Here is a 16514-nt window from a genome sequence, read left to right on the forward strand (position 1 = left end):
TTTTATTCTGACTGCCTAGAGGAGCACACAGCAGGGAACGAGCCGCAAACCTGCAGCAAACACAAGCTCTCTTCAGCTCAGGCTTGTAGAGTGCCATTTCAAGGCCATGCAGGAAAAACCTCAATAGTCAGAAAGTCAGTCAGACTGTGAAAGGACTCCCAGAGCACAGGTCTGCCCAAGGAGCCAGGGAACCACATCCACAGGCACTTCAGTCCAGCTCCAGGTTTTGAGCACAACACCAGTGCTTTTAAGAACAAGCTAAGTCACATAGTTAAGATAAAAGCTAATAGTGAAATCCAAGAGCTACCAAAGCACATCGTCTGAGAGCTACCCAAGCACATAGTCTGAGAGCTACCCATCTACTTACAAAGAGAGTCCTATCATTCAAAATACTAAAAAATGTTTCAGTATGAAGATGAAAACCCCAGACTATTGCCTCGTTGTCTTTGTATATCAACACTTGAAAGGGCTGGAAGTCAGGCAGTAATACTATGGAACAAGAAAAGGTAACGAGTACTGAGACTGAATATGCTACTGCCTACAACAATGTGATGGAGAGGGGTACGTTCCCCAGTCAACTTCACTAAAGCTGGTGACACTGGAGGGCCCTGAGGTCAGGCAGAGTCCCTGCCACATCACTGCACACCTATGGCCTGGCAGCCAAGCCCAGCAGAGACCGGCCCCTTCTTGCCCAGCTGAGTCCAGACCAGCTTCCAAACCAGCCCCCTCCCCCGCAGCCCCAGCACCGGCCGGCACGCTGGTTTAAACACTCACGGCGTCACGCAGTGAGTTCAGACCACTGGTCAAAGTGTGAGGATGAAAGTGTTTACTTAAAATATGTACTAGTATTAAATGTTACAAAGCTTCCAAAAACAAACAACAAAATACCTCAAGATTATACTTCCAAGCCCGGCATCTTATTTATCTTCCTCTGGCTAAGCTAGAGTAAAGCACTGCTAGCTTTAAATGGTACCCCTTCCTCCTGCCATGCCCTGGGAAGGGGCTGAGGACAGTAAACAAAAACTAACACATTTGCACCGTATCGCTCTGCCCCCACCTCTATTTTGAGAAGGTATTTTCCAGCATCTCCCCTTCAAAACACTATTTCTTTTCTCAACAAGGAGACAAAACACTGCAGGCAGTATAAGGCATTTGGAGTACCACGGCCAACCTTTAAAGCACGGTTGAAGCCATGTTCCTACGCAGATGCCACGTCCCTCTGAGAGCAGGCGGGTGTCTGGCAGGGACAGGCCTGCAACCCACAGCTGGAACCCACAGCTGGAAACCAGCACCACACACAGAGGTGACCACAGATTTTCTTTCAGCTCTCCCTCTGGGTTCGCGCACCGAGCACTGTAGCAATGCACAGTGATTACTTTTGGCAAACCCCGTAAGGTACACAAAAGTACATTTTCATGATGCTGTGAAAACAAGGTCTTTATGGTTCTTGCTATGAAGATTTGTAATCCACATCTGAATCAAGTTTGAACTGCCCAAATACTCAAAACGCATCCAAAACAGTGCTTCTAATCCTCTCTCTGGCTGGTAACCTCTATCTTCTCAAAAATTTTATCAGAACTACAGGCTCAGTAAGAGTATTTCGGGAGTGCAAGAGCTGCCTGGTTTTACCCATCACATACAGACTGAGCACAATGGTTACAGTCTGGAGCACTAAAATCAAAGTGTGAAGGCACAAGAATAGCTGACAATAAGCAATTCTGGTATTAAAATAGGGCTTGGCGCTCCTGCCGGCTGGCAGCTCATCCCACCAGGCAAGAGTCGTTAAATCTGTTCCTCTGACACTGTCAGGCTCTATTACAACACTGGGAGAAGCTCGGGTTGGAACAGCTGAGACATGAAACCAAGGCTGTCCAACATCTTCAACATGTGAGTAGGTAAAACCTGGAGCTGCAAGAGGCGTTGGTGTGGGTGTGCTGGTGTCCACGTCAGACACTGCAGTTACAGCAGTCTCCCCAGATGATGTCAAGTGCTCCGTCACGAGAGAAGTTGAAGCCGGGGAATAAGCTGAGCTGAACACCTGGTCTGTAATGGCTGTGGCTGGCAGGCACTTCAGGTGATCATCTGTTAGAGCCACAAGAGAAACATTCTGCAGGGCCAGCGGGCTGTCACACATCAGAGATGGCACGTTTCTAACTATCTTCCTGCTCTTCTGGAGCCACTCTTGGAAGCCAAGAATTTGGCAATCGCATTTCCAAGGGTTGCCATCAAGGAAAACTTCTTGCAGCTCGGGTAGAGCAGTAAAGATTTCTCCGGGAAGAGACTGCAGCTTAGTGCTATTGAGGTAAACTTTCTGAAGGTGCTTGAGATTGTGGAAGAGGTTTCTGGGAAGAGCCTCAAGCCTGGAATCGAACAGGGAAATGTTCTGCAGTTTCTGAAGGCTCTGGAAGATGCCCTCTGGCAGACTGGAAATATTATTTGTATGCAGAGAAAGGCCCCGCAGTTCATTCAGACCACTGAATACATTCTTAGGAAGAACACTAAGCTCTGGATTAAAACTCAGCACAAGAAGCTCTAAATTTGTCAAGTTACTGAACACAAGATCTGGTATTGTCGAGAGCTTTGTGTGATACAGCCACAGGCTACCAAGATGCCTCATTTCTCCAAACAATACTTCTGGAAGAGACTTGAGGGGGTTCTTGTACAATGTCAATTTAGACAGGTCATGCAAGTGCAGAAAAAGCCCAGGAGGCAAAACCTCAAGCTTGTTTCTGGAGAGCGTAAGGATTCTCAGTTTCTGAAGACAATGAAATGCATCAGGAGCAATGGACTGGATGTTATTGGAATGCAGGAAGAGTTCCAGCAGCTCCTTCAGGCTATCAAACAAACCAGACTCCACTGAAGACAGCCTGTTAAAATACAGCATCAGCTTCTCAAGCCTGGTTAACGCACTAAATATATTTCTAGGCAGCACTGCCAAACAATTTCTCGACAAATTCAGTACTTTGAGTTTGGCAAGTTTCTTCAGGACACCAGTAGGAAGTGCTGAGAGTTGGTTTTTGTTCAAGAAAAGCTCCTCCAAACTAGCCAGTCTGTCAAACAGATTTTCTTCAATGGATTTCAACCTGTTATTTTCAATGATCAATTGCTGAAGCTGTACCATGTCATCAAACACTTCTGGGGGAAGTTCAACCAGCTTATTATCCAGCAGTTTGAGGGCTTTTAGCCTTCTCAAGCCTTTAAAAGCCATTGGTGAAATCAGAGAAATGTTGTTTGAAGACAAGATGAGATGCTGCAGTTCCACCATCCTAGAAAAAACATCCCGCAAGTACGTCACGTTAGTGTCCGTTATGTGAATCGCTGTCATGTTGCAAGGCAGATTTAACAACTCCAGGTCTTTTATGTGGGGACCAGAGCAATGAATTGCAGTTTTCGAAGAGCAGTCACACTTTTCAGGACAAACAGATGCATCCAACTGGAAGAAAAGCTCGATCATCACTGACAAATGAAACACCAACATCCTTGTTGACGTGCCAGAAACATTAGCTGTTACAAGAGATAAGAGAGAATCAGGGTTTGATCACAGGTAGTTGACAATTTAGCAGCCTAAGTTGTGTGAATATATCATAAAGCCTGCAAAAATGTGTGTGAAATCTCTCTTGGCTTGAAAGCCAAATTCAAAATCTCTGTTACTGTTGACTGCAAATATTTCTAAAGTGCTCACCTTACACTGAGAAGTACAGATAAAGCACTTTTGTAAATCAAGTATTCCTTGTTTATATTTGTACTAGTCAACTATAATAAAAGCATATGAAAATCATGATGAAACTCTAAGTAGTCATAAGGCATGTATTTATTTGAACAGAAAAGCACTATATTCAGTTACATGCAGAAAGGCTTAAAAAAAATAAAATCAAAAGGTCCTGCGTCCACAATATTTTTTAATTGTAGGTTACCTGAGGTTTAAAAATAAAGATTAGCCTGCAAAAATAGATAATGGAGGTTAAAAGGGTGTCCTGTATTTTAAGTGGCCAAAAGCAGAACAGCACACAGTTCTGTTGGATCATCTCTCCGCATTTGCAAGAGATCACTTCTTGGAACAGCCCAAGAACACACAAGAAGCAACAGGCTATTTTTGACATAGCCTGAAATAACACACAAGAGCTCAAGCAGCACAGGACAGCAGCGAGCCTCTGATAACCAACCAGTCTCATTTCAATAGCTTAACACAATATTAAGTTATCAGTGGTATTAAAAACACGATGAAATGAGAGGAAAGAAGTGCCAAGCTGTACCAATACAGGTAGATCTGCATGAAACATACCAAGAAGTTGGAAAGTTGTACAGATTTCCAAACAAAAAGAGGAACAGGAAAGCAATCATTGTAGCTATAATGATAATATTTAAAAGAGCAAGTCAAACAGAAATCCACAGTTTAGAAATACTTTCTGAGTGAAATCACCAAGTGTACCAGAAACCTGGAAGTTGAGCGCCCGGCTGAGCAGCAGGAGCAGCAGCAGCTGGGACCAGCTCTGCACACACAACTGGAACAGTCAACACCCCCAAGCTGGGATGGGTCCATCCCAACACACCCGTTTTGGGGGCGAGGATGAAGCTCTCCCACACCAACCCCACAAACAGGCATGGGGACAAGCACCATCACTTAAAAAGAAGTCAGGTGGGACAGCAGAGCTGCTCACATGCCTGAACTGCTGACAAGAACACACCACCACGGATCAGAACCAGCTGCTGCATCAAAAACAAGCAAAATGGAGTACTTTTTAAAGGAAAAAAGAAAATCTTGGTTGGGTTCAGAGTACGGCAGACTGGTAAAATCTGCATCCCTTCCTCGGGAATGGAAGGACACAGTATCTAGTGGTGTCAGCTACCAGCGACGTGGTGCTGCAAAGCAAACCCTCACTGGCCTTCCTACAACTCTTCGAATGAGACTGTAAGTCACCAAAAAAGGCCATGAGATTTCACCTTCCAAACGACTTTTCCATGTCAAACAAGAATCTTTCAGAGAACCTCACCCTTCTAAGTAGCACCCCCACTCGAAAACTGGCCTTCTCTCATACACTAGTGACACCATCACCTCAATACACTCGAACACCAGCCTGTCCCTGAGCGCAGGATGCCGGCACCGAGCGCCTCAGCCCGCAGGCAGAGTGGGGGTGGGTGGTGCTTAACTATGGTGCTTAACTTTTTTACTTTCTTGCAGGTTTCTAAACTCATATGAGCATGAAAAAGGAATTTCAGACTGCACCTTAAAAGTTTATCTGTTTTTTAGAGGAACTTACTAGGAGCATTGCAGGCAATCAGGCTTCACCATGATTCTGCACTTTAAATGGGAAGTAAAACAGCAAAGCGCATCCTCTAGATAACACTTTCACCCGTATTTGCGTAATTACTGTGAAAGGCCAACGAACATTTTAAGCTTCAGAGCAGATTTTGCCTACGTTTAGCTGTGTAAGCAACCCGCTTCCACGGATTGTAGGCAACTCCAAATGTAGAATTTGAGAGCACTCACTGAACAGGAGGAGGCTTGAAGGCACACACGCAACAGCGCAAAACACACTTGTAGCTTGTTCGACAGTGATATTGGAGTATGTGTTTCAAACAACCAATGCAAATCTGGGTAAAGTCAGCAATCTACATTTCAACATAAATTACGGTTAGAAATTTCAAATGTGTTATAGACGGTTTCAGTCTGCTACATAGGTGCATTAGGTTTTAAAGGAGTGGACCCATCTACTTTAAAGAACCAAGTGATTGATACGTACCTTCACAAGGCTGCTCTCACTTCTACTTTCTTGCAGGACTGGAGTCAAAGCAATTTGAGCAAGGAATGAAGAGTCTTTTTACTTAACACTTTGGATAAGCAATCCAGGGTTGACCCATTTGGCTTCTGTTTTTCCTCCAAGTCTTCTGGACTCTCAGGCCAACAAAACCTAAAGCCTGAAAGATTCTGAAGGGAGAAAAGCTTTAAGTTATCAAAATATGAGCTTGGAATTGAAAGATTAAGTTTTTGTAATTAAGTGACTAGGTATTTCAAGTATCTTGTCTTCAAGTTTAAAATAATGTGCTCTGCCAATGAATGCTTAAGCAGAAGGTGAGCTGCAGGATGGAAAAGGTGTCTTCATTTCTGTGTGATGGTCTGAGAAGACTGTGCCAATGGCAACAGCTTACAGCCAGAAACCTTTGCCCAAGAGACTTTCCAATATCATGCCCTCATGTGTCAAAGAACGGAAGGAACAGCTGGATAACGCAAGGTGAAATGAGCTGCTATTGCATGCACAAGGTCTGGCTTTAAAACGTCTCTCAAAGGCAGGAGGCACAAGCATGGTCAGTATCATCCCGCTGCAGCAGAGCCGCACTGCACCTATCCTGCTCCACCCGCCCTCACCAGACACACGCTCTTCAACACGCTTTGGATCTAATTGTATAAATAATTAAAAGTAATTTCATGAAACTAATGAGAAGAGTTAAAATATCTGCTCATTTTAATTTTATTTTCAAAGAGCTTCGGTCACAAAAATGATTTACAAGTCTATTTACAGTTCTATTGTACAGTTATTCATGTATGCCTCTTGACAACAGGGTACCATTCTAGAGCAGCAGTACACATTTTAAATACAAAGACATGGTATAATTTCAGATCTAAAAATAAAAGGAAGCTGAGCTTCTAGAGAGCACTGTAATGAACCTTTTAATCTGTGTTAGGCTTGATGAATTAATGACAAACTGAGTAGTTTCTGGTTCACATAATTATCAAACAAGCTGCAGTTTGTTGAAAATAGCTCTAAAAACCTGAAGCTTTACTGTATAAAATCAACATATTCAAGACTCTAAAAATTGTCAAAACCCCACAGCTTGTCCTTAGACATACAAAAACCTAAGTTTACAATTCAGAATTTCATGGGAGAAATCCTACAGAACTTCAGCTCTCTCATTTTGTGGTGACCAACATAAGCGTTAAAAATTTGCAGCATAAAAAGGACTCCACATCTGCTTAGTATTATACTGTATACACATATACAGTACAGGATTATTGACCCAATTTGGGATGACTGTTCAGCACAACCTTCATGAAGAAAGAAAAAAATAAATAGAATTAAAAATCCAACAACTTTTAAAAGTGCAGCAGTAAGAGTTTCCAATTTAAAGTTACGATGAATATGGACAGTTAGTTCTGGGGGTGTTTTAGCCGCTTCTATTCAAGCATTATTCGCAGCATTTTCTTTTTACAGTAGATTTAGTCCTATAGTATATGAAACTAGAGTTACTGCTAATTGAGTCTGAAGGGAAGAGGAAAAAAAAACAACTTTAAAAAGAACCCTGAGGGATATACAATTTACTGATCTTGCCATTTATTTCTAAAAAGTAACATTTATTATTTAGCAATTGCTTTTCTGGATAGACCAGTCCTTTAAGTATGTGCATAAATAATATTTAAAAATCAGTCATATTTACAAATCCTAATACATCAAAGTAAAATAGGTACAGATTAAAGTCTGCATACACAAATAATTTAATAATAAATCAAACTCCTCGATGTAAGGCCAAAATATACAGCAGGAAGAAAACATCTACCAGGTATCTAGTGGAGCTCACTAAATTGGTCTGTTCACCTGAATTTAGACTTCCAAGACGAACATTACAGAGATTTTTTTCTCTATGCATTGAATTGCATCTTACTTCAAAGCAGAAATTGAATACGCTAGTGCAGATCTAGTTTGCTGCATTTCTGAAAACCAGAAAAACTAAACTGCTCATAAAGAGAAAAATTATAGATGGCCCAGCTCGGCTCTTGGGCAGGAAGGCATAAATCCCAATCATCGCAGAAGATGCAAAAGCTCATTTTGTGGCTGAACTTGCAACAACAAGAAGGATTCTCAGAAAGGCTGATTTATTATTCTTGACCAAGCACCAGAAGCAAATAGGTCAGAGCTCATGCATGCAACCTCAAGAACATTTACTAACTCTGAACACATACCTTGAGGAAACCAGCTTCCACTTGCAAAATATCCCACTTTAATGGGCTCGTGACCCATTAGTCACTCAATCAAGTGGAGACACTTGGCAAATTCAGTTTTAGTAAGAGTTCCCTAAGATGTTCTCCAAAGACAAGCCCACCTCAATAAGCTGTTTCCTCCTCACTTGCTAGATAAGTCTAATAAACCAGAGTAAGACTGAAAGAGTAGCTTCAGAAACCAAAGAGAGAAATTATCAGTTTAGAGAAAGTATTAAGCAAAAGCATGTAAAAGGGAAAGACACAAATATTTTCTTTCATTTCTGATGGAACCCACAAGCTAAAAATGGCCAATGAAATGGAAAGCAAAAGCTTATGAGTTTAAGGATAAGTCACAGCTCCCAGGTCCAAGATGCATAGCTTCACAACAATTTTCAACTAAAATATTATTTTTCTTTAAATTTGAATGTTACTTACGCAGCTAAGAATTATTCTTCATCAATTATTCCATGCTACAAAAATCTTGTAAAATCAACATCGTCAGAAATTAGCCAATGGATTTAAGTTCATGATTAATTGATTTATCCAAGTCCACAGCCTCTTCAAAGCTACATGTTGTTCAATGTTTATGACCATAAGAAGCCACGATAATAAGACTTTTACATTGCTCTGTTGAATGAGTGCTAAGAAAACCACTTCCCCCTTCCTCCTGCTCCACTCCTCAAAACCAACCACCAACAAAATCAGGAAAAGAGCTGACAGCTGGACTGGAGGATAGTACAACATATGCATATTGTTTCTGAGGACCAAGTACTAATAACTTAAACACCCAAGTTCTAGGAAAAAGTCTTCCAAACCATTTAGCACCACTTTTAAATTCCCCGTTGGCACGGTGTGTTCAGCACTGCAGAAACCACAGCCTGAGCAGCGGGGGCCACTGTCGTTCTGCCTCGTAGGACAGCGCAAGGGAATTAGGCCTGACCTGAAAAACTCCCCGTATTAAAACAATGCTGGAATGAAATTGTCTCCACAGGAATTTAAAAAAATAAAAATTGAAAAAAAAAAAACCAACAACCCAACCCACAAACACAAAACCTCAAATTCCATCATCAGAATACACACTCTTCAAAATGACCCCGGCTAACCAGAAAGTTTGAGGCCCTCCTTCCATGACTATTCTAAAGGACTCGTCTTCCTTCTCTAAAGGATCTCTACAGAACTGTGAGTTCTCCAGATCCCCTCCCAAAGCCGGGAGGACTCTGAACCAGTCAGTTGCACCTGGTCAAAACACACTGATCAAGACGCAGTATTTTATCATCTTCCCAAAGGCAACAAAGACGACTCTTCTGAAAGTTTAGCAAGGTGAAGATGGTTTGGAGATACATTTGTTTTGTGTTTTTTTCTTTTAATAAAAGTTTTAAGCTTTGAACATGAAGATGATGCTTGCCTCTACATCTTTGCACACCTATTTTTCTAGTGGTCTTGTGTTTTGCCACCGCCTAATGGCAAAATGATGTATCACTACCCCAAGTGCTTAAGCAGCATTATTGGTGATGCAAGCATTTTTTCTTTTCTTTTTTTTTTCTTCTTCAATAAACAAAATCCACATAAGCCTTATAGTTCTGCAGCAAGACAGATTTTAGCTCGTCTATTTAATCTTAATTTTGTTTCATACAGCTACATATAGTGCTTAAGATACTGGCAGAATCTTTGAAATGCATATGTTCTTAACATGCACAAATCCCAAGCGTGGGCATTTGAAAATATTTGTCCCTCGCGCCCCCATTTCCCTTGCAGCAGTAACTCTGGCCTCACTGCTTCAAGGGATACAGGGAAATTATCTTAAGATTTACAAAAAAAACTGGTGCACAAAGGGATAATCCAACCCTTCTGCTGGAAAAAGCAAGGTCTGTGGAGAAATGCATAGCTAAATGTAATAAAACATGAGTCAGAAGAAAGTGTTAAGATTCCCTAGCCTTCCTTCTCCAAAAACATGAGTGTAGCCAAGTGCCTCCTCCTCTGGAGGCCACCTCAGCCCCTCCTTGGGGTTTAGCTAGAAAAGAAGCAAAGAACCCACTTGAAAGCAACGTGCTTTCTTCTAAAGGACAGAGCATACTGCTTCTACAGCATTCCTAATTCCTGCTGTGGCAGACTAAAGAATTAAACTTAAAACCCAAACATGACACCTGGAAACACTCCTTACTAGCAGGGACAAACTTCAGAGGTACACACACCAAAACTTTAGAGCTGTTCTGAGGCACAAAGCTTTTTGACAGTGAATATCAAAAAAAAGGCATGACAAGGTTAACATGTGCCTCCAGAACGACCATGAAAGCGTCACATCATAGGGTTTACATGAACACGTGCTCGGGTAAGCAGGTTAGAACAATGATTGAGATACTCCAGGCAAAGCAAGTGAACCTGTTTTAACCGCCCTGCAGTTTAAACCTTCAAATACATCTCATTTAGGAATAATGAAATTTGAAAGAAGATGAAAGGAAATGCAATCATTTTTGTTCTGCCTAAGGTAACCTACATTTTTAAAATGTATAGCCATAAGATGTCTGGCTCTGAACTTCGTATTCCGAGAGACAACACAGCTGGAAACATCTGCATTCAAATTTGACATTTTTAGTACACCGTAATTTCAAATGAAGCCTTACAATTACATTCTTCTGAATACGACTAAAGACACACGCCACCAAGATCCACTGCTACGTTACAGTGATGATTTGATATGAACCATTTTCTTGGGATGGTACTTTCGCTTCTGTTGTTGTTCTGGGTTTTGGTGGCCATTCTGGATCAACCAGCAGTTCCTGAGCTAGGTGCATATACTTGGCTTTTGGTGTCCTCTCTCTACAACCAAACAGGAAAGAAAGGAAACAGGCTCCACAGCGAACCACAGACTCCTGCAGAAGTGAAAAGATTTGGAAACTGGATTACCATGAGAACAAATTAATATAACTAACAACACAGCAAATCTCTAGAAGAAAAACTATTATTTTAGTTTCTAATTTATTATTTCCTTGTCACATTGGACCCAGAAAGCATAGTACAGAAAGTCAGCCGTTACACCATTTCTTCTATACTATGGTAGCAATAACATTTTTAAAACATTAAGAAAAAATGAGTTATCTGCATTGTTGTAACATCTAAGGTCCCCAACAGCTTTATTGCATATTTTATAATAGCTTCAATAAACACAGATATAACAGGCAGCATTAAACGATGTTACTATTGAAAAATAAAAGTCCGATCTAGAAAAAGCAGTTAAATTCACAGAGTCTCAAATCACTTTTTAAGCAATGATTCGTTTAACTGAAGGCAGCCAACCAGCCAAAAGTGGCTGAATTTAACATGCTGATACTGTGAAACCTAAGTCCTACACACATTAATAGTTATTAAAACAAACACAAATTATTGAGCTTAAGTCTTCCTTCCTGTTTTTCCTTTCCCAGTCCCAAATGCATGCAACTTAACTAGCTGGATAAGAAAGGCACCATTCCTCGTTCTCAAGACAGAATCAACCCCTCTCGTGTCTCAGAAAGCACCCACAGTCTGCAGGGCTGAAATTTTAATGCAGATCAATTTTATGGTTTTCTTCATGCTCTGAATTTCTATCAGTTGGTGAACTGAACCAAACACGAGCCTTAAGCAGAACTTCCATTCTTCAGTGAACACAAAGCAATTTGTTCTCAAACAGCCTCAAAAGGACAAGTCTAAATCTGAAGTGAATATGTTTAATAAAATTTAGTGCTGAGAAATAAACTATTGTAATTCTAGCAGGAGCAAATGTACAACTAGCTACAAGTAATAAGCTGACAGGCTTAAAGAAAAAGTTTTCATGGAATTTGCATAGATTTCCTTCACATATTAATGACAGAGGGGCAGACCAGACCAAGATTCATGGTCACCCGAACAGTAGAAGCCAAATCCTTCCAACTCTTAAACCATCTGAAGCAGTAATAACGTACTTTTATTTGCCATTTTGTTTCATTTCATTTGTACATGTTAATTACTGCTCTCAGACAATGACCTAAAACTCTAAACCAAAATAATTTCATAAAGAACTGGATTAGAGCCAGCAATTCTGCTTCCAAGCAAATCAAGACGTTTCCAGTCCTAGCATGCTAACTCCTGACATCACAAACAAAATCTGCTAATGTGCAAACTGAAGATGAAGTGAGAAAAGTCTTAAAAGCAATTCTCTGGGTTTGCTTGGCAGTTCTTGTATACAGAGTTAAATTCTTTAAGAGTCAACAAGGAAAAAAAATCTAAAACCAGAAGCCTTTCCTTTTAACATTCTAGTTACAGAAATGTAATTTAAACAGTCCTAAGATTGAGATAAGACAACAGACACTTATAGATCATAAAAAGACAAAACTGAATTCATCTGCATGCACCCAAATGATGACAGCAAAAGACTAGTCTCCAACCTGAGGCGGCTGGGGTATGGTGAGGCGATATTCTCCTTGTTTGTCTCGATTGAACACAACCTTCCAAAGGATCATATCAAGGAGGACATTCTGTGAGACATTGTAGTGAGCGGGAAGAATTAAAGAAACTAATGATCATTAGCGTGTACATTACAAATAAAACCTGAAATACTGTGTTAGGCATAACTAATTCAGTGCCAGGTAAAAAGGAGAATTTACATTACTTTTCAGTACTTAAGTGACAAACACTTTCATTCGTAAAGTGCTCACATGAGATTTAAGAATATGAACATGTACTTTAAATCAACATCAACAATGACCAAAACTGCATCCATAGATACAGGTAAAAATCCTAAATACACATTTTAAATGTGTTTCAATACTCTAAAAAACCTGTGAAGCACCACAGACATGAGCGCTTAAAGCAGTTTCCCCTCAAACCATCTTTAACGTGACAGTGTACTTCATGCTGGAGCTATGCTTTGTTCGTAGGCTGTTTTCAACCAGTGACATTCCCAGAAAACCTCCAGCGGGGTGGCAAAGCTGAGCCACCAGCAGGAAGCCTGAAGGAATTCTGCAGGAGTTGTTCCAGATTTTGGAAAAGAGGGCAGAAGTTGCACAGTATGTTCAGTGCATCTGGTTATTTTCGTACAGCTGTGTGGGCGGACTTGAGAACCTTGAACAAATCCGGCAACACAGGTGTGAACCTGCATCTTCCGTGGCATTGAGCCTACAACTCTGAGCTTTGGTCAGATTCCATTTTGAACAACTGACCAACGCCTGCCATTGAGAAATGGGAGCTGGTTAGCCAGGCTTTTACAAAAGATTTTATAATGCTTATGATTTTATTATATATCCAAATGTTATAGTGCTTTTAGAAAGCATTTGCCAACAAATCTTCAACTTGTTAGATGTTCATTTTTGAAGCCAGTCTGGCTTGAGTATGACTATACAAGGCATCAAGGCTAAGGAGGAACATCTGCTGGGATCTGCCTTTGTTGTGCAATATATTCTATCATCTGGTGGGAAGAATATGCATGTTTGGTGAACCTAGTCTGGCACCTGCATGGAAGGAACAACAGTTTTACACAGCATTTCAGAAAATACATCTGGGACACAGTCAGAAACTATTCTTGTCATGGAAACAATGAAGAAACTACATATGGGTAATAGTGTGACACAAAAGCATCAAACTGGCAAGTGTAACAAAAGAAGATATCCAATCCCTCACATATCCCATAATTACAAGACATTTAAAGAGGCAATTACTGAGGGATTAGTCTCAGCAGCACAAACTCTAGGTGACACACATATAGAGTACCTTGTTAAAAGAAATAAGGAGATGCCACCAGCAGCTTTTCCTAGATACTCAGAACATGACCTGTGGTACCCAGTAACACTGTAGTGAAAAGTGTAGGGAGCAGCAAACCCAGCCAGGCACACAAGGACAGAAAGGCGATGAGCTGTACTGGAACTGAATGATCCCTGTGGTCCCTTCCAACCGGATATTCTATGAACAAAATAGCCTGTGATTTCTACACAATGCACTGGGCCCAATGAGTCAGCACTGCACCAAAAAGCTTCAGGGAGCCTCGGGTCATGCTGCTGGAGTTGGACAAATAGAGTTCAAATGGAAGGACAAAAGCAGGCTGAAGTTACGGAAGGTGAAGTGTGTATCATAAAACACGGTTCGGGATGTGAGATCACTAGCCAATGCTTCTGTTGGACGTGCTGTGCAGCAAGACAACTTATCTCTGTCTAAGCAAAGCATTCAACTAGCAGTGAAAGTGGAAGAAAAAGGTTTTAAGCCAAAGCAGAACGTCCCAAACAATTAATATCAAGAAAACTAAATTCCATAGGTACTTCTGCTCCACTACTAAAGTATGGGCAACGAGATAAATAGTAAAAGCCTGCTTAAAAGGAATGTGACAAATCACCCTACCAGTTTTGGTAATGACAGGTGAATAAAGTGTTCAAAGATGCTAATGCAGACCTGCATAGGAAAAAGAGTGGGGTGGGGTTTGAAATACTGAGTGAAAGCAAATGCTCTACATTAATTATATTGCTTAGGTTATGTTTAGTAGAAATTCAGAAGTTTACAGATTGATGAGGCAACCAACAGGCCCAGGAGTGGAACCTTATGAACATCTAAACCAGAGGAGAACCATCTGTCCTCGAGAGGCATGTGCTGGGACCTGGACTGACACACTGTACAGACTTTCTACCAGATCTCTTACACCTCCCGAACAGAAACATCACCAGGTTGTATAAAAGTTAAAAAGATCACTGGCAGAACAAAGCAATTTTTCAGCAGAAGGGAAGTTTATTTCACTCAGTAACATTTATCACTGGACTGAAAATTGTAACCACCACCTATTTACACTCCACGTATCAATAAAAAGCTCAATTCCAGGGAATACTCTTAGTGCTTAAAAAGAGCTGAATTCCCAGAGGTGGTAATAAAAATGTCAAAACTGACTATAAAAGTAAACAGGAAAAAAATATTTCTATCTAGGTTTGCTTTAAATTTACTGGAAGACAAAAAAGGCACAATTTTACAGCTTCAGCATAACTATTTTGTTTCAGTAGTAAAGATATCAATATACACAAAATTTAACTTTCAACAAAAAGGAGGCAAAATAGAAGGAGGCAAAAAGAAAACTACTAAGAGTTTAGTAGTACAAAGGAACAAAATAATTAAATGGCATAAAGGAAAACATCACAAGCAGCATTAGAGTAAATATAAGACAAGGTAAGAAAGGCACAGGATCTTTAGGAGAGGATAAACTTGTTCACAAGGCAAAAGCCAAAGATATTTGCGTCTACTGCTATGTTTTAGAAAAATCAAATTATTCCCTATCATGTGAAAGCACTGAAAAACATGTTCCACTAGGCAGCAACATAATAGAATATATTGCAAATTCTATTTGGAACAACAGTGTGAACACAAAGCCTTGATAATTTTGGTCAAAGTATAAAAAAAAAAAGTTTGTTTTTATTTTTACTAAGTCACAAATAAAAGGGGAAAAAATCCCTAGTCAACTGGAAAGAATATTAACGGCATAATAATCTTCAAAGGCCAAATGGTATGATCCAAGCAAACATTATGCTGGTTACCTTCATAGCAATCCCTTATACATTAATGGAAATACTGACCAGAAGCTGCAGAGAATGTTATTCAGTAAAAGCAGGTAATTGTAGTGTGCAAGGGCTAGATAATGTTGAAAGGCTTTTTCAACTTGTGGAAAAAAAAGTGACTAATGGCTGCAACCAAAACCTAAATGTATTCAGGTTGGAAAAATGTCATCAGTTTAACAGGGAGAACAACTAACCACAGGAATAAATTACTGCCTTTGGATCCAGACTGCTTCTGGAAAATGCATCTGTCAGACTTTGATTCTTGGTAACAACACGGAGGTACCTGGATGAAAGGAAGGGCCTGTTTCTGCCCACACTAACCCTGGAATCACAGCAGAAGAGGTCAAAATCCAGAGTGAATGACTCTGAACAAGCTCAGGGCTGGAAAAAGCAGATCTGCATGAACATCTGTACTTAGATCAGATTAGACGAACAAGTTATATAGATCTGCATTACTCTGAACAATAAGCTATGCGTATGATCCAACTGAATGAAGATGGGCTCTCCCCAGGATTTTATATAGTTCTTTCATATGTAGTGTCATTCTGAACTGAATTAACACAGCAAATAAATGCTGAGAGTATTGTCCTACGTAACAGCTGAAATAAAGTATGTGTCTTTCAATTTTTTCCACCTTTTTAATTAAAAAAAGTTTTAGAAATTGTTCCTTTCACACAGAAATCCTTGACACCTTTAATCTAGCCTACAAGGACATTTTTAGGAATACAAGCTTAACAGTGGCCACTTACACTGGCATGCTGTGAAGAGAGGCTTTCTAAACAAAAGATAAACACATACCCTGAAAAAACACATTTAACAGACAAGCATTTTTTCCATTTGATTTTCTTACCTCCATCAGCACAGATACAATTGCATTGAGAATAACAATGACCAGAATTCTTAGGCGCCACTCATATGGCACACACACGAGCTGTGAGAAAAAGTTGCCAGAGGTTAGCAACACACACATGAAGTGAACACATGTTCAAGACAGGCTCAGAGTTACA

General features: G+C 40.4%; 2 protein-coding genes across 3 annotated transcripts in view; both read right to left on the reverse strand.

The window, feature by feature from the left end:
- Positions 1 to 1552: 1552 nt before the first annotated feature.
- Positions 1553 to 5873, reverse strand: GP5 (glycoprotein V platelet; the record flags this gene model as incomplete). The annotated part of the gene is made up of 2 exons (XM_080350096.1): positions 5742 to 5873; positions 1553 to 3504 (listed from the first exon to the last, which is right to left on the reverse strand). The coding sequence occupies exon 2, from the start codon at positions 3476 to 3478 to the stop codon at positions 1553 to 1555; it is 1926 nt and encodes a 641-aa protein (XP_080206222.1). The 5' UTR covers positions 3479 to 3504; positions 5742 to 5873.
- A 4771-nt stretch (positions 5874 to 10644) lies between these two features.
- The window catches only part of ATP13A3 (ATPase 13A3), a gene marked incomplete at both ends in the record, with an annotated part of 55246 nt that continues 49376 nt past the window's right edge, over positions 10645 to 16514 (reverse strand). For both annotated transcript variants that reach the window (XM_080349745.1, XM_080349744.1), the window contains 3 exons: positions 10645 to 10842; positions 12370 to 12459; positions 16358 to 16438. In XM_080349745.1, the coding sequence (XP_080205871.1) occupies positions 10645 to 10842; positions 12370 to 12459; positions 16358 to 16438 (369 nt within the window). The remainder of the gene's footprint in view (positions 10843 to 12369; positions 12460 to 16357; positions 16439 to 16514) is intronic.

The sequence above is a fragment of the Nesoenas mayeri genome (assembly GCF_963082525.1).
Source record: "Nesoenas mayeri genome assembly, chromosome: 9".
Classification (NCBI taxonomy): Eukaryota; Metazoa; Chordata; class Aves; order Columbiformes; family Columbidae; genus Nesoenas; species Nesoenas mayeri.